Raw genomic sequence first — 22,350 nt, 5'->3', positions numbered from 1 at the left:
AGGTAAAGGTGTTAGTCATTTCCTTCCAGGGTTAGTTGGGACATAGACAGTATGGGTGGGGCTAGAGAGGTAAAGGTGTTTGTCATTTCCTTCCAGGGTTAGTTGGGACATAGACAGTATGGGTGGGGCTGGAGAGGTAAAGGTGTTAGTCATTTCCTTCCAGGGTTAGTTGGGACATAGACAGTATGGGTGGGGCTGGAGAGGTAAAGGTGTTAGTCATTTCCTTCCAGGGTTAGTTGGGACATAGACAGTATGGGTGGGGCTGGAGAGGTAAAGGTGTTAGTCATTTCCTTCCAGGGTTAGTTGGGACATAGACAGTATGGGTGGGGCTGGAGAGGTAAAGGTGTTAGTCATTTCCTTCCAGGGTTAGTTGGGACATAGACAGTATGGGTGGGGCTGGAGAGGTAAAGGTGTTAGTCATTTCCTTCCAGGGTTAGTTGGGACATAGACAGTATGGGTGGGGCTGGAGAGGTAAAGGTGTTAGTCATTTCCTTCCAGGGTTAGTTGGGACATAGACAGTATGGGTGGGGCTGGAGAGGTGTTAGTCAGATGTATGAAATATGATCGGGTAACACTAACAGTTTATATTCAGGTAGCTCACTTCTTTCTAGTAATCCTGCTAATACAGGTGATCCTCTGACATTCTGTCATTTCACTAAATACACGACTCAATGCATGTCACTCCAGCCTTACCCATATCATGACAGGCCCCCCCCCCCTCTCTCTCTCTCTCTCTCTCTCTCTCTCTCTTCCATTGTTTCTCTCTCCATCTCTTTCCTTCTCTCTCTCTCTCTTCCATTGTTTCTCTTTCCTTTTCTCTCTCTTCCATTGTTTCTCTCCATCTCTTTCCTTCTCTCTCTCTCTCTCTCTCTCTCCTTTGCCTTCCCCTCTCTCTCTCTCTCTCAGGTCAGGCATAGACATGGACATGCAGGTGGATCCTGATTCGCCGGATATGAAGAGGAGACGTGTCCATATGTGTGACTATGATGGCTGTAACAAGGTGTACACCAAGAGCTCACACCTCAAAGCCCACCGCAGGATACACACAGGTAACACACACACTGACCCTGTCCCACCCACATACTAATCTTTAGCCAATGACTGATCCAGGACCCACATTTTGTAGCCAATGAAGAGACACGTAATGTAGATCTATACTAGAGCTTCATATCTTATTTTTTTTAACCTAAAGTACTGCCTCCGAATGACATGTTCTCTTATAAATCGATCTGTGGATACAGTAGATTGAAATGTCTTGCATTATTCCCACGGACACACCAGTATTTTTTTCTGGGTCTGTATGACGTAGGATGTGAAATCTGGGATGTCCCTCTTACAATTTCATTCGCTCTTCCGACTGTCCATCAACTCCTCGCTGAACCCTACTTCACAGCCATAGACAAAGCACGTGCCTGCAATCGTTACATCGTAGCGCAGCAGGAGAGAGTGGTTTCATCATGGTAGCACATTCAGAGATTGATTTATTGGCATTCATCTAAAATAATTTTAAACAAAACACTTTCTGTTTGTCATAGATGGACAATATTAATATGAGATGAAAGGCTAGTTCCTAGCGAGTTCAGGAAGCCAAGCTAGAGCTCTGTGAGACGTTCACAGCAATGAGACATTTCGATCAGGAGAGACATTTAGAAAATAAATAAGATCTTATAATCATTTTATCATTTGATGATGCTATATTTAGAAAGCATATGTCATTTCAAGCCTTATTCATACAGTTTTGTTGAATAGGAAATAAATAATATTTGTATCATATTTGTACTTGAGCTTGTGTCCTCAAAAGTGACTACACCTCAGCAATGTATAACTATTTTAACCAGAAAGGTGAGTTTTGAACCTTTCTAGGAGTATGCAGGATTACTAGTTATTGTTTATGGCCCTCTCAGGATAAATCATTACTAGTTATTGTTTATGGCCCTCTCAGGATAAATCATTACTAGTTATTGTTTATGGCCCTCTCATGATAAATCATTACTAGCTATTGTTTATGGCCCTCTCAGGATAAATCATTACTAGTTATTGTTTATGGCCCTCTCAGGATAAATCATTACTAGTTATTGTTTATGGCCCTCTCATGATAAATCATTACTAGTTATTGTTTATGGCCCTCTCAGGATAAATCATTACTAGTTATTGTTTATGGCCCCCTCAGGATAAATCATTACTAGTTATTGTTTATGGCCCTCTCATGATAAATCATTACTAGCTATTGTTTATGGCCCTCTCATGATAAATCATTACTAGTTATTGTTTATGGCCCTCTCAGGATAAATCATTACCAGTTATTGTTTATGGCCCTCTCAGGATAAATCATTACTAGTTATTGTTTATGGCCCTCTCAGGATAAATCATTACTAGTTATTGTTTATGGCCCTCTCAGGATAAATCATTACTAGTTATTGTTTATGGCCCTCTCAGGATAAATCATTACTAGTTATTGTTTATGGCCCTCTCATGATAAATCATTACTAGTTATTGTTTATGGCCCTCTCAGGATAAATCATTACTAGCTATTGTTTATGGCCCTCTCATGATAAATCATTACTAGTTATTGTTTATGGCCCTCTCATGATAAATCATTACTAGTTATTGTTTATGGCCCTCTCATGATAAATCATTACTAGCTATTGTTTATGGCCCTCTCAGGATAAATCATTACTAGTTATTGTTTATGGCCCTCTCAGGATAAATCATTACTAGTTATTGTTTATGGCCCTCTCATGATAAATCATTACTAGTTATTGTTTATGGCCCTCTCAGGATAAATCATTACTAGTTATTGTTTATGGCCCCCTCAGGATAAATCATTACTAGTTATTGTTTATGGCCCTCTCATGATAAATCATTACTAGCTATTGTTTATGGCCCTCTCAGGATAAATCATTACTAGCTATTGTTTATGGCCCTCTCATGATAAATCATTACTAGTTATTGTTTATGGCCCTCTCAGGATAAATCATTACTAGTTATTGTTTATGGCCCTCTCAGGATAAATCATTACTTGTTATTGTTTATGGCCCTCTCATGATATTGTTTATGGCCCTCTCATGATAAATCATTACTCGTTATTGTTTATGGCCCTCTCAGGATAAATCATTACTAGTTATTGTGTATGGCCCTCTCAGGATAAATCATTACTAGTTATTGTTTATGGCCCTCTCAGGATAAATCATAACTAGTTATTGTTTATGGCCCTCTCAGGATAAATCAATACTAGTTATTGTTTATGGCCCTCTCAGGATAAATCATTACTTGTTATTGTTTATGGCCCTCTCATGATAAATCACTACTAGTTATTGTTTATGGCCCTCTCATGATAAATCATTACTAGTTATTGTTTATGGCCCTCATGATAAATCATTACTAGTTATTGTTTATGGCCCTCTCAGGATAAATCATTACTAGTTATTGTTTATGGCCCTCTCATGATAAATCATTACTAGTTATTGTTTATGGCCATGATAAATCATTCTAGTTATTGTTTATGATAAATCATTACTAGTTATTGTTTATGGCCCTCTCATGATAAATCATTACTAGTTATTGTTTATGGCCCTCTCATGATAAATCATTACTAGTTATTGTTTATGGCCCTCTCAGGATAAATCATTACTAGTTATTGTTTATGGCCCTCTCAGGATAAATCATTACTAGTTATTGTTTATGGCCCTCATGATAAATCATTACTAGTTAGTTATTGTTTATGGCCCTCTCATGATAAATCATTACTAGTTATTGTTTATGGCCCTCTCATGATAAATCATTACTAGTTATTGTTTATGGCCCTCTCATGATAAATCATTACTAGTTATTGTTTATGGCCCTCTCAGGATAAATCATTACTAGTTATTGTTTATGGCCCTCTCAGGATAAATCATTACTAGTTATTGTTTATGGCCCTCTCAGGATAAATCATTACTAGTTATTGTTTATGGCCCTCTCATGATAAATCATTACTAGTTATTGTTTATGGCCCTCTCATGATAAATCATTACTAGTTATTGTTTATGGCCCTCTCAGGATAAATCATCAACAGTTATTGTTTATGGCCCTCTCATGATAAATCATTACTAGTTATTGTTTATGGCCCTCTCATGATAAATCATTACTAGCTATTGTTTATGGCCCTCATGATAAATCATTACTCGTTATTGTTTATGGCCCTCTCAGGATAAATCATTACTAGTTATTGTTTATGGCCCTCTCAGGATAAATCATTACTAGTTATTGTTTATGGCCCTCTCAGGATAAATCATTACTGGTTATTGTTTATGGCCCTCTCATGATAAATCATTACTAGCTATTGTTTATGGCCCTCGTGATAAATCATTACTAGTTATTGTTTATGGCCCTCTCATGATAAATCATTACTAGTTATTGTTTATGGCCCTCTCAGGATAAATCATTACTAGTTATTGTTTATGGCCCACTCAGGATAAATCATTACTAGTTATTGTTTATGGCCCTCTCATGATAAATCATTACTAGTTATTGTTTATGGCCCTCTCATGATAAATCATTACTAGTTATTGTTTATGGTCCTCTCATGATAAATCATTACTTTTGGGGATTTCTTAGGTTACGTTTTATATAACATTTAGTTAGATTTAACTGGTTTTATTCCAATATTTGCACAATCAATCAACCAATCAACTAATCATCTCCATATCTTCTTCCCTGTAGGAGAGAAGCCGTACCACTGTACATGGGAGGGCTGTACCTGGAGGTTCGCCCGGTCAGACGAGCTGACGCGACACTTCCGTAAACACACGGGCATCAAGCCCTTCCGCTGCACCGACTGTGACCGCTCCTTCTCCCGGTCTGACCACCTTGCCCTACACCGGAGACGCCACGTCATGATGTGAACCATGACCCCTGACCTTTGACCTTTAAACCTTAACCCCCCTACTACCTTCGCCCTCCAACCCATCACCTCCCTCCCCAGCCCCCCTCGGGACTCAGATGGAACTAAAATGGGAGGGCCTGAACTCTGACCCCGAGAGGTTCTCTGCTGTGTCACTTCCTTTTACTGTTCCCCCTCTTCTCCTCTCTTCTCTCTAAAAAATAACCAAGGTTCAGACAACATACATGTTCCATGCGGGAGCATGAAAATAAACTCGTTCATTGGACCAGCGCTGATTCGACAGGATTAGCATTGCAAATGTCACCAGTGGTCAGGAAATCAAGTAATAAAGTGGCTGTAGATCATTTGAAGAAACATTTAAATGAATAGAAAGGCAGTAAAACAGTTATGTTATGTGTTTGCACAGTAGTTAGCTGAAATTCACTATGATTGTGTTTATTATCCACTTTGATGGCGAGCTTTCTGTACTGTTAAAATTCACTTTCAGTCATTTTTGATCGCATTGCTGGTCCATTGTTTAGACCTAATCTTCTCTACGCTACGCCTCGTCCTCCATTTTGAACTGTGGGTCATCGTGGAGATCATTACATTAAAGAGGTGGAGAATGAAGATCCCAAAAGGATGAGAGGAGTTTGTTGTTGTTTTCTGGTTGCTTAGCACCTGAAGGGGTAGTCCACAACCCTCATACCCCACAGTTTACCTCCTCGTTTCTCTCTCACACCCCACTCAGTGTGCACACAGCCAGAGGCTATCTACTTCAACAGCACCCTATCCATCCAGAAGATCAACAAACCAGTGAAGACGAACCTGGGATACAGCAGAGAGAGATGGACAGGCTGGACAGAGAGAGAGACGGAGGACATACTTTGAAATGATGCAGGGTTACCTACATCACACACTCAGCTCAGAGGAGGAGGAGGAGGACAGAGAGGAGGGGAAAACACTTCAGAGATTACATTTCAGCTGTCTCGCAACTGTTTACTGTGTTTTATCATCTTCTGTTAACCTGCGTTGCATGCTTGGGCTCGCTGCCTGTATGTGTGTGTGTGATTGTGTGTGAGTGTTAGTGTAGTGTGTGCTATTTAAAGACAGTTGATGATGCATCGTGTCCTCTCCTCCATACATATCATTTCCTCAGCAGAGTCAGCAGACCCCTCGGGTGTGGTGGTGTAGAAATGTCTTATTCAACCCCCTTCCACGCCATTTCTCCGCTCCCCCATCTCCTAAAACAGGGAGCTACAAGACTGTGAAGATTCTGTTTTATTAATATTTTCAATCAGAAATGAAATCATGTTCACTTGCCCCACATTTATAGCTTGTTGTTCAGTAACAATATTTGTGTTGTTTTAAAAAAAAAAAAGGCCTTCTGTAAGTTTTTTTTCTCAATTTCTTCTCTTTCTATTTGCTCATGATTGGCTCATAACATAACATCCCTTTTTTTGACTATTTCATATCCTTAGATTGTGTTTGAGGCTGTAAAAGTATAACAAGAAAAAGGTTGAGATTACAAATGAGGGGAGCTTGAGTTTGTAACAAATAATTTGAACTGAGGATTTTAGAAGTGTGTGTTCGGTGCAGCAGAGTGTTACCTCTTGCCCGTCGGAGCCTTAATGAATCAACGTCAATCGGGGAAACTCTGTTTTTAGAAACGCACGTTTGTTTTGGTCTTCAGGGTTACCCGGGAAACGGGGTCTCATTGCCCTGATGACACATCACAGCATTTCTACCCAATATCGACCCAGATCAGGGCCTGTATTCACAGTCTCAGAGTAGGAGTTCTGATCCATATTATCACATTCATTATTATCTAAAAGGCTAAACTGATCCTAGATCAGTACTCCTACTCTGAGCCTGACTGATCTCCATGTCTTAAGGTGGTTGTTTTTAGCTCCTGCTCTCTGTGTTCACTTGATTATGCAACCTTCACAGACCTCGCTCCTAGCGCTGTACTGGGGTAAGTGGTTAAATATGTGTTGCTACAGGAACATATACAGCACTCGCTACTAAGCACTATTCTGGAGTCAGTGGTAATATACATCTTGCTACTGGGACATACACAAACCTCCCTCTTAAGCGCTGTTCTGAAGTCAGTGGCCAAGTACAGCTCCTATGGTACATGCGTACAGAGGGCATTCTAAAGAACATGTAAACAAAGTGTTTGGCTCTCACTAGCAGTCGCAGCAGTCATCATCATTTCAAATGCTAGCTAAATAAAACACGATTGCATTTAACATGTAATTTTTTTCTGTTGACAATGTAAAAACAAAGTGCAGATAATAGTGCTTTTCTGACTGGGAACCCAGCCTTGGTGTGAGTTGAGTTGAGCGCATGCCTGAAGCAGAGAGGGATTTTATTGGTCCACACAGAGAAATGCAATGTTCCTATGAGATTCTCTCATTCTCTGCTTCAACTCCTAACAATGTTACTAAGCACATCTTTCCAGAAGAGGACATGCATTTGATTGCAACTTGTTATTAGACGGTATTAGACATTAAGGACTATGAGAAATAATTCAAGAGCAGGAAGTGTACATACTGTAAATAATCAAAAAGCATAATAAATGTAACAGGTGGAGTTCTATTTTTAACACTGACTAGACAATGTGAAAAATATCATTTTTTCTTTTATTTTTTACTCTGTTGGATGGATTTACAACTGAAATGTGTTATAAAAAAAAGTGTTCTTTTTTTTAACGTCCTAAAAATCGGTCCCGTTTGTGTCGTGCACATTTAGTTTTTGTGAGGTTGGTGAGCATGTCGGTGTGATTATGCTGCCCTAACCTTACAGTCCTAATGACCTGCAACACGCAACAACAAAACCACGAAGGACCGTCTCAACCTGAACAACCGTCCAAAATGGCACCCTACTATCTAATGCACTTCTTTTGACCAGGCCCCCTTGGGCTTTGGTTAAAAGTAGTGCACTATCTAGGGAATGCTGGGACATAGACAGTATGGGTGGGGATGGAGAGGTAAAGGTGTTAGTCAACCCAGAGTTGAAAATCTGATTTGATCTAACATCTGTTATCATTGGTCAAACCCACCTTACCGCATTGATAGGTACAATACAAGTTCCCCTTTAGTGTCCATTGTGAAGTATTACTCCATATAGCACAAAGAAAACAATACCAGAATAGATCAATACAATGCAGTACGTCAATATAGAAATGTTGTGTTCAACAAAAGACAGATCCATCTATGGTTTAGCCATGGCAGCATACGACTTAAGACTCTATACTGTACTGTATTTGTACAAGCCCATTTATCCACTTCACTAGTCACCCCTCACTTCAACAATGTGGCACCACATAATGTAAGCGTGGATTGATTGTGTGTGCATGTGTGTATAAGTGTGTGAGTGTGCCTCTTCTTATCATTAATCAAAACTCCTTTTCTTAAAGTAACTGTCTAGTGTTGGCAGATTTTTATGACATATCACCTAGAATTAATAACAACGAGTGAAATTGTTTTACTTCCAGTTTGTTTTAATTCATTATGTTAAAACGCAGGTTTTCTGCGTTGCAATAGTGTAGGTGTACCCCAACAACAGAATGGTATGGGTGTATACCGGTCATTAAAAATATTTGTGCCAGTAGACCGCTGATTGGCCAGCTCATCCTCCTTCAGGAGGATGACATCATCCTCTATGAGGAAATGGCAAGCATTTCTTAAACGGTGTGTTTGAGATACACATTTGAGGTGGGGTTTTTTAAGAAAGAAATCTCCAAATTATGCTTTGGCCACAAATACAAGTATTGGATGGGTCAACAACATTATTTAGGTATGAGTTAACAGAATAGATTGTCACTGGACAGTTACTTTAACAACCAGAATTGTAGGTATTTTATATTGAATGCATTAACTTTTGGGCCAGTACTATATTACTCAGTGCAATGCAGTTATTGTTATTGTCATTAATATTATTTGTTTTGTATTTGTACAGAACAAATCTGTAAAGATCAGTGAGGAAGAACGTGAGCTTTTTGATACTGTGAGAAATGGTGTTTCATTAAGTCTGTTTCCCCCTGTACAGTTGAGATTTACCCCACTCCTTTTATAGAATAAAAGGTTTTTGGTGCAGATTGTTGATTCAATGTCTTTATTGTTGACTACGGATGAAATTTTCATAAAATTTTATCCTGGTGGAACCAGCAGGATCACTGCATTCACCATTGAAGGAAGTTACATAGAATGGTGAATGCAGGGATCAGGCTGCCGAGGCTATTGACGGTTCAGAGTGACTTTTGGGACAGTGGGAAGAATAACATGCATGAGAGTAATATAGTCAACCTCATGGGGGAGCGCTATGACAGAGGATGATGCACAAGTGGTGAAGGTGCCTGTGAAGCTGCACTGCCTCACAGACTGTTTCTGCAACTCCGCCCATTCTTTCCTAGCAGCCAATCAAATTCAAATTGTAGATGGAGGGACAGCAAGAATATTTTTTGAAATATTTGATGCAGGTGGGAAAAAAAATAAGCACATTGCATCCAAAAACACTGAAATATGTAGATTATTTTCGAAGACTATTTCCAATTTATACAAGCTGATATACTGTAGATTGCTGGTTAGTTATCTTTCCAAATGATCTGACATAGCTTGCTAGATAGCCAGCAATATGCAGCAAGCTAACTAGCTATTTGTCAACATAATGCAGCAAGTACAGCAACTGTTAAACTGCTTAGCTACCTATTTTCTGTGGAGCAATTAGCTAATCGCAAACTGTAATTTAGCTGGCTGGTTAGATAGTTATAACTATCTTTGCATCTCACACAATGCAGGCTCCTCCCAGGCTGATCAGTGTACTTAGAGGCCTTAACTAGAGTTGATGTCCGAGCCACAGTGGAAATCACATTAGCATAATAAAGCAATCCCCCCAAAAATCTGTCAATTTGAACTGGAGATGCATCTCAGTGAATCCACCGCACCTGCCAATGTCGCGCTTCCGCATCTGCGGTGAAAGGAGACGGAGCTCGAGCCATGTTTGTCAGACAATGAGACAACATACATTATCTGTAGCATCCAAATGGTTTGGCCGACAAAACTATTATGATGGTGTTCTCCATTTTCTTCCACAAGTGTATTGGGACTCGTACCGACAATCTGACAACTTCTGTCTGTAGCATCTGAACAGTTTGGGCTACACACTAATATGACCCCTCTGTGGAAAGGTGAGACTATCACGAACACGTACACAAACGTGTACACTGCCACAAACACTCGTCTGAAGGTCCCCTGGTACCAGTTGAAAAAAAGTTATGGAAGTATATATGGAGACTGTTTAGTATCAAAAATAAGGGATGTAAAACAAAACAAATGTTTCCTGACCTTTCTCATATCTCTCAGATATAGAACAGACACTTCAGAACAAGCTTCCTTTCGATTTTTTGGGGGACTATCTGTTGTTCCATGTGGTGAATATTTAATAGTTATTTGTGAAAACATCTGGAGAAATCTTTTAATGTGGGGCGCCGTCCTCAAACATTTGCATGGCATGTTTTCACAAGAATTTAAGCTTTCAGCCGATATGAGACACTTGTATGTACCTAAATGTTTAATATCCATATTATTTATGATTATTTATTTGAATTGAATGCCCTCCAGTTTCACAGGAAGTTGTCCCGTTAGCGGGTGCCTTAAGGGCCTCCCGAGTGGCGCAGCAGTCTAAGGCATCGCAGTGCTTGAGGTGTCACTACTTTTTTTTTTAATGTATTTCACCTTTATTTAACCAGGTAGGCTAGTTGAGAACAAGGTCTCATTTACAACTGCTTCCTGGCCAAGATAAAGCAAAGCAGTGTGACAAACAACAACACAGAGTTACACATGGTGTAAACAAACGTACAGTCAATAACACAATAGAAAAGTTTATATGCAGTGTGTGCAAATAAGGTAAGATTAGGGAGGTAAGGCAAAAACATTAGTAATTACAATTTAGCAATTAAACATTGGAAAGATAGATGTGCAGAAGATGAATGTGCAAGTAGAGATACTGGGGTGCAAAGAAGGGAAAAAATAACAATATGGGGATGAGATAGTTGGATGGGCTATTTACAGATGGGCTGTGTACAGGTGCAATGACCTGTAAGCTGCTCTGACAGCTGATGCTTAAAGTTAGTTAAAGAGATATGAGTCTCCAGCTTCAGTGATTTTTGCAATTTGTTCCAGTCATTGGCAGCAGAGAACTGGAAGGAAAGAGGCCAAAGGAGGAATTGGTTTTGGGGGTGACCAGTGAAATATACCTGCTGGAGCGCGTGCTACGGGTTGGTGCTGCTAAGGTGACCAGTGAGCTGAGATAAGGCGGGGCTTTACCTAGAAAAGACTTATAGATGACCTGGAGCCAGTGGGTTTGGCGACGAATAGGAAGCGAGGGCCAGCCAACGAGAGCGTTCAGGTCGCAGTGGTGGGTAGCATATGGGGCTTTGGTGACAAAACGGACAGCCCCGGGTTCGATCCCAGGATGTGTCACAGCTGGCCGTGACCGTGAGACCCAAGAGGCGGGGCACAATTGGCCCAGCATTACGAGTTAGGGAAGGGTTAGGCCGGCCGGGATTTTCTTGTCCCATGGGGCGGCAGTGTAGCCTAGCGGTTAGAGCATTGGACTAGTAGCCGAAATGTTGCAAGTTCAAATCCCCGAGCTGACAAGGTACAAAATCTGTCATTCTGCCCCTGAACAGGCAGTTAACCCACTGTTCCTAGGCCGTCATTGAAAATAAGAATTTGTTCTTAACTGACTTGCCTTGTAAAATAAAGGTAAAAAAAAAAAATAATCACGCTCTTACGGCACCTTCTGGCGGGTCAGGTACCTGCAAGCTGACTTTGGTTGCCAGCTGGACAGTGTTTCCTCTGACACATTGGTGCGGCTGGCTTCCGGGTTAAGCGAGCAGTGTGTCAAGAAGCGGTGCGGCTTGGCATGATCGTGTTTCAGAGGACTCATTGCTCTCAACCCTCGCCTCTCCTGAGTCTGTAGGGGAGTTGCAGCGATGGGATAAGACTGTAACTAACAATTGGATATCATGAAAAAGTGGTAAAAGTACATTTTTGTAATTTTTTTCAATGTATATATTTTTGGGATGCTTCAAGGGGTCTTAAAATTCAAAATGATACTTGGTATGACCTTCTTAAAACAATTGCATATAGCTTAGTAGCCTAAAACCCCAAATTGCAAGCAATGCAAGTATAGAAGGACGGTTGCTAGGAAAAACTCCCTAGAAAGGCCAAAACCTAGGAAGAAACTTAGAGAGGAACCAGGCTATGAGTGGTTACCAGTCCTCTTCTGGCTGTGCCGGGTAGAGATTATAACAGAACATGGCCAAGATGTTCAAATACATAGTACATAAATAACCAGTATGGTCAAATAATAATAATCTCAGTAGTTGTCGAGGGTGCAGCAAGTCAGCACCTCAGGAGTAAATGTTAGTTGGCTTTTCATAGCCGAACATTAGGAGTATCTCTACCTCTACAGCTGTCTCTAGAGAGTTGAAAACAGCAGGTCTGGGACAGGTAGAGAGAATTAGAGAGAGCATACTTAAATTCACACAGGATACCAGATAAGACAGGAGAAGTACTCCAGGTATAACAAACTGACCCTAGACCCCCGACACAAACTACTGCAGCAGAAATACTGGAGGCTGAGACAGAAGGGGTCAGGAGACACTGTGGCCCCATCCGATGGATCTGAGGACCCATGCCAAATCGTTTCAGTCTCCTGAGGAGGAATAGGTTTCTCGTGCCTGCTTCATGACTGTCAGGATGTGCTTGGACAATGGTAGTTTGTTGGTGATGTGGACACCAAGGAACTTGAATGCTCTCAACCTGCTCCACTGCAGCCCCGTCGATGAGAATGGGGCCGTGATCGGTCCTCCTTCTCCTGTAGTCCACAATCATCTACTTTGTCTTGGTTATGTTGAGGGAGAGGTTGTTATCCTGGCACCACCCGGCCAGGTCTCTGACCTCCTCCCTATAGGCTGTCTCGTCGTTGATCAGGCCTACCAGTGTTGTGTCATCTGCAAATGTAATGATGGTGTTGGAGTCGTGCCTGGCCATGCAGTCATGAGTGAACAGGGAGTACAGGAGGGGGCTGAGAACCAACCCCTGTGGGGCCCATGTGTTAAGGATCAGTGTGGCGGATGTGTTGTTACCTACCCTAACCTCCTGGGGGTGGCCCGTCAGGAAGTCCAGGATCCAGTTGCAGCGGGAGGTGTTTCGTCCCAAGCTCCTTAGCTTATTGATGAGCTTTGAGGGCACTATGGTGTTGAAAGCTGAGCTGTAGTCAATGAACAGCATTCTCACATACAGTTGAAGTCGGAAGTTTACATACACCTTAGCCAAATACATTTAAACCTGTTGTGACTCGGGGGCAGTATTTTCATTTTTGGAGAAAAAAAACGTTCCCGTTTTAAACAGGATATTTTGTCAGGACAAGATGCTAGAATATGCATATAATTGACAGCTTAGGATAGAAAACACTAACGTTTCCAAAACTGTAAAAATATTGTCTGTGAGTATAACAGAACTGATGTTGCAGGCGAAAGCCTGAGAAAAATTCAATCCGGAAGTGCCCCAGGTTTTGAAAGCGCTGCGTTCCAATGAGTCCCTATTGAGCATTGAATGGGCTATCAACCAGATTACTTTTTCTACGTATTCCACCAGGTGTCTACAGCATTGTGACGTAGTTTTACGCATTTATGTTGAAGAATACCCGTAAGCGGCTACATTGCGCAAGTGGTCACCTGATGCTCCAGAGAGATTCTCGTGTAAAATACAGAGGTAGCCATTACTCCAATCGGTCCTACTGAAAAACAAATTGTCCCGATGGATATATTATCGAATAGATATTTGAAAAACACCTTGAGGATTGATTATAAATAACGTTTGCCATGTTTCTGTCGATATTATGGAGCTAATTTTGAATATTTTTCACCGTTTTCGTGACTGCAATTTCCAGGCGATTTCTCAGCCAAACGTGAAGAACAAATGGAGCTATTTCGCCTTCAAAAATAATATTGTTGGAAAAAAGGAACATTTGCTATCGAACTGGGAGTCCGAAGCTCATCAAAGGTAAACTATTTAATTTGATTGATTTTCTGATTTCCGTGACCAAGTTACCTGCTGCTAGCTGGACAAAATGCTATGCTAGGCTATCGATAAACTTACACAAATGCTTGTCTAGCTTTGCTGTAAAGCATATTTTGAAAATCTGAGATAACAGGGTGATTAACAAAAGGCTAAGCTGTGTCTCAATATATTTCATTTGTGATTTTCATGAATAGGAATATCTTCAAGGGATATTTATGTCTGTTGCTTTATGCTAATTCGTGATGATTACGCTCCTGCATGCGGGATGGGGAGTCACTAGATTAAACACAGTTTTTCACCATTCCTAACATTAAATCTTAGAAAAAATGCCCGGTCTTAGGTCAGTTCGGATCACCACTTTATTTTAAGAATGTGAAATGTCAGAATAAGTATAGAGAATGTGTAGAGAATGATTTATTTCAGCTTTAATTATTTTCATCACATTCCCAGTGGGTCAGAAGTTTACATACTAATTGAGTGTATTTAGTAGCATTGCTTTTAAATTATTTGACTTGGATCAAATGTGTTGGGTAGCCTTCCCCAAGCTTAACTTGTGTGAATTTTGACCCATTCCTCCTGACAGAGCTGGTGTAACTGAGTCAGGTTTGTAGGCCTCCTTGCTCGCACACGCTTTTTCAGTTCTGCCCACAAATTTTCTATAGGATTGTGGTCAGGGCTTTGTGATGACCACTCCAATAACTTGACTTTGTTGTCCTTAAGCCATTTTGACACAACTTTGGAAGTATGCTTGGTTCATTGTCCATTTGGTAGCAACAAGCTTTAACTTCCTGACTGATGTCTTGAGATGTTGCCTCAATATATCCACAATTTTCCCACTTCATGATGCCATCTATTTTGTGAAGTGCACCAGTCTCTCCTGTAGCAAAGCACCCCCACAACATGATGCTGCCACCCCTGTTCTTCACGGTTGGGATGGTGTTTTTGGCTTGCAAGCCTCCCCTTTTCCCCCAAACATAATGATGGATATTCTTGCCAAACAGTTCAGAGGACATTTGTCCAAAATGTATGATCTTTGTCCCCATGTGCAGCTGCAAACCGTAGTCTGGCTTTTTTATGGCGGTTTTGGAGAAGTGGCTTCTTGCTTGCTGAGAGGCCTTTCAGGGTAATTCAATATAGGACTTGTTTTACTGTGGATATAGATACTTTTGTACCTGTTTCCTCCAGCATCTTCACAAGGTCCTTTGCTGTTGTTGTGGAATTGAATTTCACTTTTCGCACCAAAGTACGTTCATCTCTAGGATACAGAATGCGTCTCCTTCCTAAGCGATATGACGGCTGCGTGGTCCCATGGTGTTTATACTTGCGTACTATTGTTTGTACAGTTGAATGTGGTGATTGCTCCCAAGGATGAACCAGACTTGTGGTCTACAAATTTTTTTCTGCGGTCTTGGCTGATTACTTTGATTTTCCCATGATGTCAAGCAAAGAGGCACTGAGTTTAAAGGTAGGCCTTGAAATACATCCACAGGTACACCTCCAATTGACTCAGATTATGTAAATTAGCCTATCAGAAGCTTCTAAAGCCATGACATAATTTTCTGTAATTTTCCAAGCTGTTTAAAGGCAATGTCAACTTAGTGTGTGTACACTTCTGACCCACTGGATTTGTGATACAGTGAATTATAAGTGAAATAATCTGTCTGTAAACAACTATTGGCAAAATTACTTGTGTCATGCACAAAGTAGATGTCCTAACCGACTTGCCAAAACTATAGTTTGTTACCCTGAAATTTGTGGAGTGGTTGAAAAACGACCTAAGTGTATGTAAACTTCCAACTTCAACTGTATATACAGACAGACAGGCATACAATGTGCATCCATTAATACATGGGGCAATTGGAGGCAGGTGTCCATGGTCCCCTGTTTCTTTGAAAGTCCATACCTCCCAATGATGACGTTGTCATTACAGGAGCAGACATTTTGATCTTTGTGTTGGGCTTCAGGGTGGTGGTGATGTGTCCCTCTCTTCTGGTGGCGCTTCAGGTGGTCGTAGTGTGTGTGTGGGTGGATGTGTTGGTGGTTGGGTGTTTATGCCGGTGCACATGCTCACGTGCATGTACGTATGTGTGCGTGTTTAGTTCTGGTGACATTTCAGGTGGTCGTAGCGTGCGTGTGTGCTTAGTTCTGGTGGCGCTTCATGTGTAGGCCAAGGTGATCGGACCGGGAGAAACAGCGCCTGCAGGCTACACACTTGAAGGGCTTGGCTCCCGTGTGTTTACGATAGTGTCGTGTCAGCTCGTCAGAGCGGGCGAAACGCCAGTCACAGCCCTCCCAGTTGCAAGAGTATGGTTTCTCTCCTGAAACACACAGAGAGAGAGACCAGGGATGTAACTACAATGTAAAATACCTATCAGTATGGGTTACAATTGGTGAGGCCTGTGTGGCTGTTAGACAGGGATATGAATACACTGTAAAATACCTATCAGTATGGGTTACAATTGGTGAGGCCTGTGTGGCTGTTAGACAGGGATATGAATACACTGTAAAATACCTATCAGTATGGGTTACATTGGGGAGGCCTGTGTGGCTGTTAGACAGGGATGTGTGCCAGTTTAGGACAGTTTGTAATGTGCCATGGAGATACAGCAGGACAGTTATTTTGAGAAAGAGATGAGTTGTAGACTATTTTTCATTGCACATTTATTTGTTCAATACTGTGTTCACAGTGATGTCTTCAACAGAGTGTGGTAAACATACAATCAAACACACAAATCAAATCATATTGATTGCATACACAGTTCACAGCAGGTATAAAAGCTTCAGCCAAATGCATACAGTATGTGTATCTCCCTCAACAATGCAGCACATTAGTCAATAATAAAAGAGTCAAATAAAAAATAGCAAGTAATAAGAGAGGTGGTATGCATAGTAATAGACTGTATTTACACTGTGTTTCAGAGTTCTGAGTGCATGTGTGTGTGTTTGTGTGTAAAGGTTGGATGTGTGGGTAGTCTTTGTAAATAATCTATTAGGAGCAAATAGTCTAAGGTACAGGTCTGTGCAGGGGGAGACATTAAGGGTTAGCTGTTCAGCAGTCTGATATCCTGGTGGTAGAAGCTGTCTCTGAGCCTATTGATATAAGACCCGATGCTCCGATACGGGTTGGTAGATTGTAAGGTGGTGCAGTTGCAGTACCAGATGGTAATGCAGCCGGTCAAGATGCTTTCGATTGTGTAGCTGTAGAACTTCTTGAGGATCCGAGGACCCATGCCGGATTTCTTCAGTCACTGGAGGTTGAAGAGGCACTGTTGCACCTTCTTCACCAAGCTGGTGGTGTGATTTGACCATCTCAGGTCCTCTCATGTGCATGCAGAGGAACTTGAAGCTTTTGATCCACTCCACTGTAGCTCCGACAATAGGGGCATGCTCCTCCTCGTTTCCTGTAGTCCACGATCAGCTCCTTGATTTTGCTGACGTTGAGGGAGAGGCTGTTTTCCTGGCACCACTCTGCCAGCGCTCTAACCCCCACCCTATAGGCTGTCTTGTTTCCATCAGTAAATCAGGCCACCATCGTTGTGTCATCGCCAAACTTAATGATGGTGTTGGAGTTGTCCGTGGTCACGCAGTCATCAGTGCACAAGGTGTACACAAGGGGGTTGAGCACGCACCCCTGGGCGTCCCATGTGTTGAGGGTAAGTGTGGTGGAGGTGTTGTTGCCTACCCTCACCACTTGGGTTCTGCCTGACAGGAAGTCCAGGATCCAGTTGCAGAGGGAGGTGTTCATTCCCAGGGCCTTGAGCTTAGTGTCAAGCATTTTCTCACATAGGTGTTCCTTTTGTCCAGGTGGGTTATGGCAGTGTGTAGAGCAATGGCGTTTCCGTAATCTGTTGGGGCGGTATGAAAATTGGAGTGGGTGTCAGGTAAGGTGGAGCTGATGTGGTCCTTGACCAGTCTCAGCAGCGGGGGCCCTCATAGGAGGATCAGTGTTGATTATCTCAAAGCAAGCATAGAAAGTGTTTAGTTCATCCGGGAGAAAGGCATCGGTGCTTGCCACACAGCTGGTTTTCCCTTTGTAGTCCTTGCCACATGTGTCTCGCGTCAAGAGCGATTGAAATGTGATTCCACTTTGTCCCCGTAGTGTCTTTTTGCATCTTTGATTGATTTTTGGAAGTCGTAGCTGGTCCTTTTGTATTCGGCTATATCCCCAGAAAGTTAAATGCATTGGTCCGCCCTCTCTCAGGGGGTGTAGAAAGTCTCGATACAAACAGATGTGAATTCTCTCAGTGGACAGTGGGGATGGCATTTGATCGTGAGGTATTCCAGGTCAGGAGAAAATAACGTCTTAAGCGTTTGTCCATTACTACAATCACACCATGAGTTGACGATCATGAAACATACCCTCTCCTCTTTTGTTATTCACGCAATGTTATTTCTTCCTGTCCGCAGGATATAGGGAAACCCAACAGGCTGGATAGCCGGATCCATTTAAACATTTATATTTTAGTCAGTTAGCAGACACTCTTATCCAGATCGACTTACAGTTAGTGCATTCATTTTAAGATAGCTAGGTGAGACAATCACATATCACAGTCATAGTAAGTACATTTTCCCTCAATAAAACAGTTATTGGCAAAGTCAGTTCTAGTTATAAAAGACTGAGATGTCTTATATAAGATGCTCTTTGAAGAGGTAGGGGTTCAGATATTTTCGGAAGATGGGTAGGGACTCTGAGCAGGAGCTAACCTTTTCGTAGAGGTGGGACGGCCAAGAGACCAGAGGAACTCTGGTTGGGATGTAGGGTTTGAACATAGCTTGAAGGTAATGAGGGGCTGTTCCCCTGGCTGCTCCGTAGACAAGTACCATGGTCTCGTAGTGGATACGAGCTTTGACTGGAAGCCGGTGGAATGTACAGAGGAGCGGAGTGACATCCCTTACCAACATCTGGCTATTCACTCGAGGGAATTCAGAGCTTGAATAGCTGTGCTGTTATTCAGAATTTTTATTGTATGCCCTCAAATTCCATGGATGAAATTTGGAGACACAAGCTATAGGCTTCTTTAGGGCCAAACCTGCTGAGTTGATGTTAGCTCATCAGAATGTTTTAATTATATGCACAGGCTTTTATTCCATTTTATCTTACAATTTGTATCATGTTAAATGTTAGCCACTTCCACATTTGCGGTGAAAGGTGGCAGAGCTAAAGCTGTGTTTGTCAGACCATGAGACATCTTGAAAATCTGTACTGTCACGAAAACATCTGTAGCATCCGAACGGTTAGCCTACAAACTATTATGACCCATCTATGGAAAGATGAGACTCTCGCGAACACAATGGTGTTCTCCATTTTGATCTGCCAACTTCTGCCTGTCGCGTCCAAGGGTACCAGTTTAAAACATGAGTATATATGTATATATGGAGACAGTTTAGTGCCAAAAAGAAGGTGATAAATACATGTAAAAAATTATAGTGTTACATACGCCTCTTGGAGGAGGGAACACAACACCCTGCTACAACAACTCCCTGTGGAGTGAAAGAGGTATGGGACTGTAGGTGCAGGTAAGGGTGTTGCGTTCCCTCCACCAAGAGGCGTACGTAACATAATGGGAGCTCCTCCGGGATTTGAACCTGGGACCTTTTTGCCCAGGCAGCAGCGTTGGCAGATTATGTTATGTACACCTCTTGGAGGAGGGAACACAACACCTTGCTACACTCAACTCCTCGTGGAGTGAAAGAGGTATGGGATAGTAGGTGCGGGTAAGGATGACAGAGGCAGAGAATATTACCATTAACAGGGAATGTATTTCCTTAACACGGTAAATGTGGGGAAAAGGGGCTGGAAGGAACAAAACCAAAGAAAGTTAAAGTTAAAGAGCCCCCTCTCCTACCTAACTACCTACCCACTACTTACCTATTCTTAATGCCACCTGGCACGCTAACCAAAATACAGGGGGTGGTCCGCCCAGGTCTTACCTAGTGTGCATAGACAGTACATACTATGGGTCTATATATGCCCTCAGGACTCTTGCCAAAACACTCCCAAGGTGCCTTCCCCTTCCCCAAAAAACACTAGGTACTATAGCAAACACATACCTCTGCAGGAGCTGCTACAAAATACTGTCAACATCTTTACAGCCCACAACCAACACAGCACATACAAAGAAGCTCTCTCTTCTAACAAAGGAACACTGGCTTTTCAAGCTGTAGAAGGAGTCGGTAATTGCAGACATCTGTGTCCCCTGACGAGAAGATGGGGTCAGAGCTCCAATCTGCAATGGGGCTGACCAATCAGCTGCTTGAAATCCAGGAAGCCAACCTGAAACATATACAGTGTCTTGCGAAAGTATTCGGCCCCCTTGAACTTTGCGACCTTTTGCCACATTTCAGGCTTCAAACATAAAGATATAAAACTGTATTCTTTTGTGAAGAATCAACAACAAGTGGGACACAATCATGAAGTGGAACGACATTTATTGGATATTTCAAACTTTTTTAACAAATCAAAAACTGAAAAATTGGGCGTGCAAAATTATTCAGCCCCCTTAAGTTAATACTTTGTAGAGCCACCTTTTGCTGCGATTACAGCTGTAAGTCGCTTGGGGTATGTCTCTATCAGTTTTGCACATCGAGAGACTGAAAATTTTTCCCATTCCTCCTTGTAAAACAGCTCGGGCTCAGTGAGGTTGGATGGAGAGCATTTGTGAACAGCAGTTTTCAGTTCTTTCCACAGATTCTCAATTGGATTCAGGTCTGGACTTTGACTTGGCCATTCTAACACCTGGATATATTTATTTTTGAACCATTCCATTGTAGATTTTGCTTTATGTTTTGGATCATTGTCTTCTTGGAAGACAAATCTCCGTCCCAGTCTCAGGTCTTTTGCAGACTCCATCAGGTTTTCTTCCAGAATGGTCCTGTATTTGGCTCCATCCATCTTCCCATCAATTTTAACCATCTTCCCTGTCCCTGCTGAAGAAAAGCAGGCCCAAACCATGATGCTGCCACCACCATGTTTGACAGTGGGTATGTTGTGGTCAGGGTGATGAGCTGTGTTGCTTTTACGCCAAACATAACGTTTTGCATTGTTGCCAAAAAGTTCAATTTTGGTTTCATCTGACCAGAGCACCTTCTTCCACATGTTTGGTGTGTGTCCCAGGTGGCTTGTGGCAAACTTTAAACAACACTTTTTATGGATATCTTTAAGAAATGGCTTTCTTCTTGCCACTCTTCCATAAAGGCCAGATTTGTGCAATATACGACTGATTTTTGTCCTATGGACAGAGTCTCCCACCTCAGCTGTAGATCTCTGCAGTTCATCCAGAGTGATCATGGGCCTCTTGGCTGCATCTCTGATCAGTCTACTCCTTGTATGAGCTGAAAGTTTAGAGGGACGGCCAGGTCTTGGTAGATTTGCAGTGGTCTGATACTCCTTCCATTTCAATATTATCGCTTGCACAGTGCTCCTTGGGATGTTTAAAGCTTGGGAAATCTTTTTGTATCCAAATCCGGCTTTAAACTTCTTCACAACAGTATCTTGGAACTGCCTGGTGTGTTCCTTGTTCTTCATGATGCTCTCTGCGCTTTTAACGGACCTCTGAGACTATCACAGTGCAGGTGCATTTATACGGAGACTTGATTACACACAGGTGGATTGTATTTATCATCATTAGTCATTTAGGTCAACATTGGATCATTCAGAGATCCTCACTGAATTTCTGGAGAGAGTTTGCTGCACTGAAGGTAAAGGGGCTGAATAATTTTGCACACCCAATTTTTCAGTTTTTTATTTGTTAAAAAAGTTTGAAATATCCAATAAATGTCATTCCACTTCATGATTGTGTCCCACTTGTTGTTGATTCTTCACAAAAAATACAGTTTTATATCTTTGTTTGAAGCCTGAAATGTGGCAAAGGGTCGCAAATTCAAGGGGGCCGAATACTTTCGCAAGGCACTGTACGTACACATTAAATCAAATTTTATTTGTCACATACACATGGTTAGCAGATGTTAATGCAAGTGTAGCGAAATGCTTGTGCTTCTAGTTCCGACAATGCAGTAATAACCAATGAGTAATCTAGCTAACAATTCCAAAACTACTACCTTATACACATAAGTGTAAAGGGATAAAGAATATGTACATACAGGTATATGAATGAGTGATGGTACAGAGCGGCATAGGCAAGATGCAGTAGATGTATCGAGTACAGTATATACATATGAGATGAGTATGTAAACAAAGTGGCATAGTTTAAAGTGGCTAGTGATACATGTATTACATAAAGATGCAGTAGATGGTATAGAGTACAGTATATACGTATACATATGAGATAAATGATGTAGGGTATGTAAACATTATATTAAGTAGCATTGTTTAAAGTGGCTAGTGATATATTTTCCATCAATTCCCATCAATTCCCATTATTGAAGTGGCTGGAG

General features: G+C 41.6%; 1 protein-coding gene and 1 pseudogene across 1 annotated transcript; one reads left to right on the top strand and one right to left on the bottom strand.

The window, feature by feature from the left end:
• Positions 1 to 866: 866 nt before the first annotated feature.
• LOC135509699 (Krueppel-like factor 3) lies at positions 867 to 8,961 on the top strand. Its single transcript, XM_064930572.1, has 2 exons — positions 867 to 1,049; positions 4,702 to 8,961. The coding sequence occupies exons 1-2, from the start codon at positions 920 to 922 to the stop codon at positions 4,881 to 4,883; spliced, it is 312 nt and encodes a 103-aa protein (XP_064786644.1). The 5' UTR covers positions 867 to 919; the 3' UTR covers positions 4,884 to 8,961.
• Positions 8,962 to 12,482: 3,521 nt separating this feature from the next.
• Positions 12,483 to 22,350, bottom strand: part of LOC135509697 (Krueppel-like factor 5) — a 41,521-nt pseudogene continuing 31,653 nt past the window's right edge.

The sequence above is a fragment of the Oncorhynchus masou genome, chromosome 22 (assembly GCF_036934945.1).
Source record: "Oncorhynchus masou masou isolate Uvic2021 chromosome 22, UVic_Omas_1.1, whole genome shotgun sequence".
In the NCBI taxonomy this organism is placed as follows: domain Eukaryota; kingdom Metazoa; phylum Chordata; class Actinopteri; order Salmoniformes; family Salmonidae; genus Oncorhynchus; species Oncorhynchus masou.
Note: the sequence above shows the minus strand (reverse complement) of the source record. Positions and strands in the feature narration are given on the sequence as shown.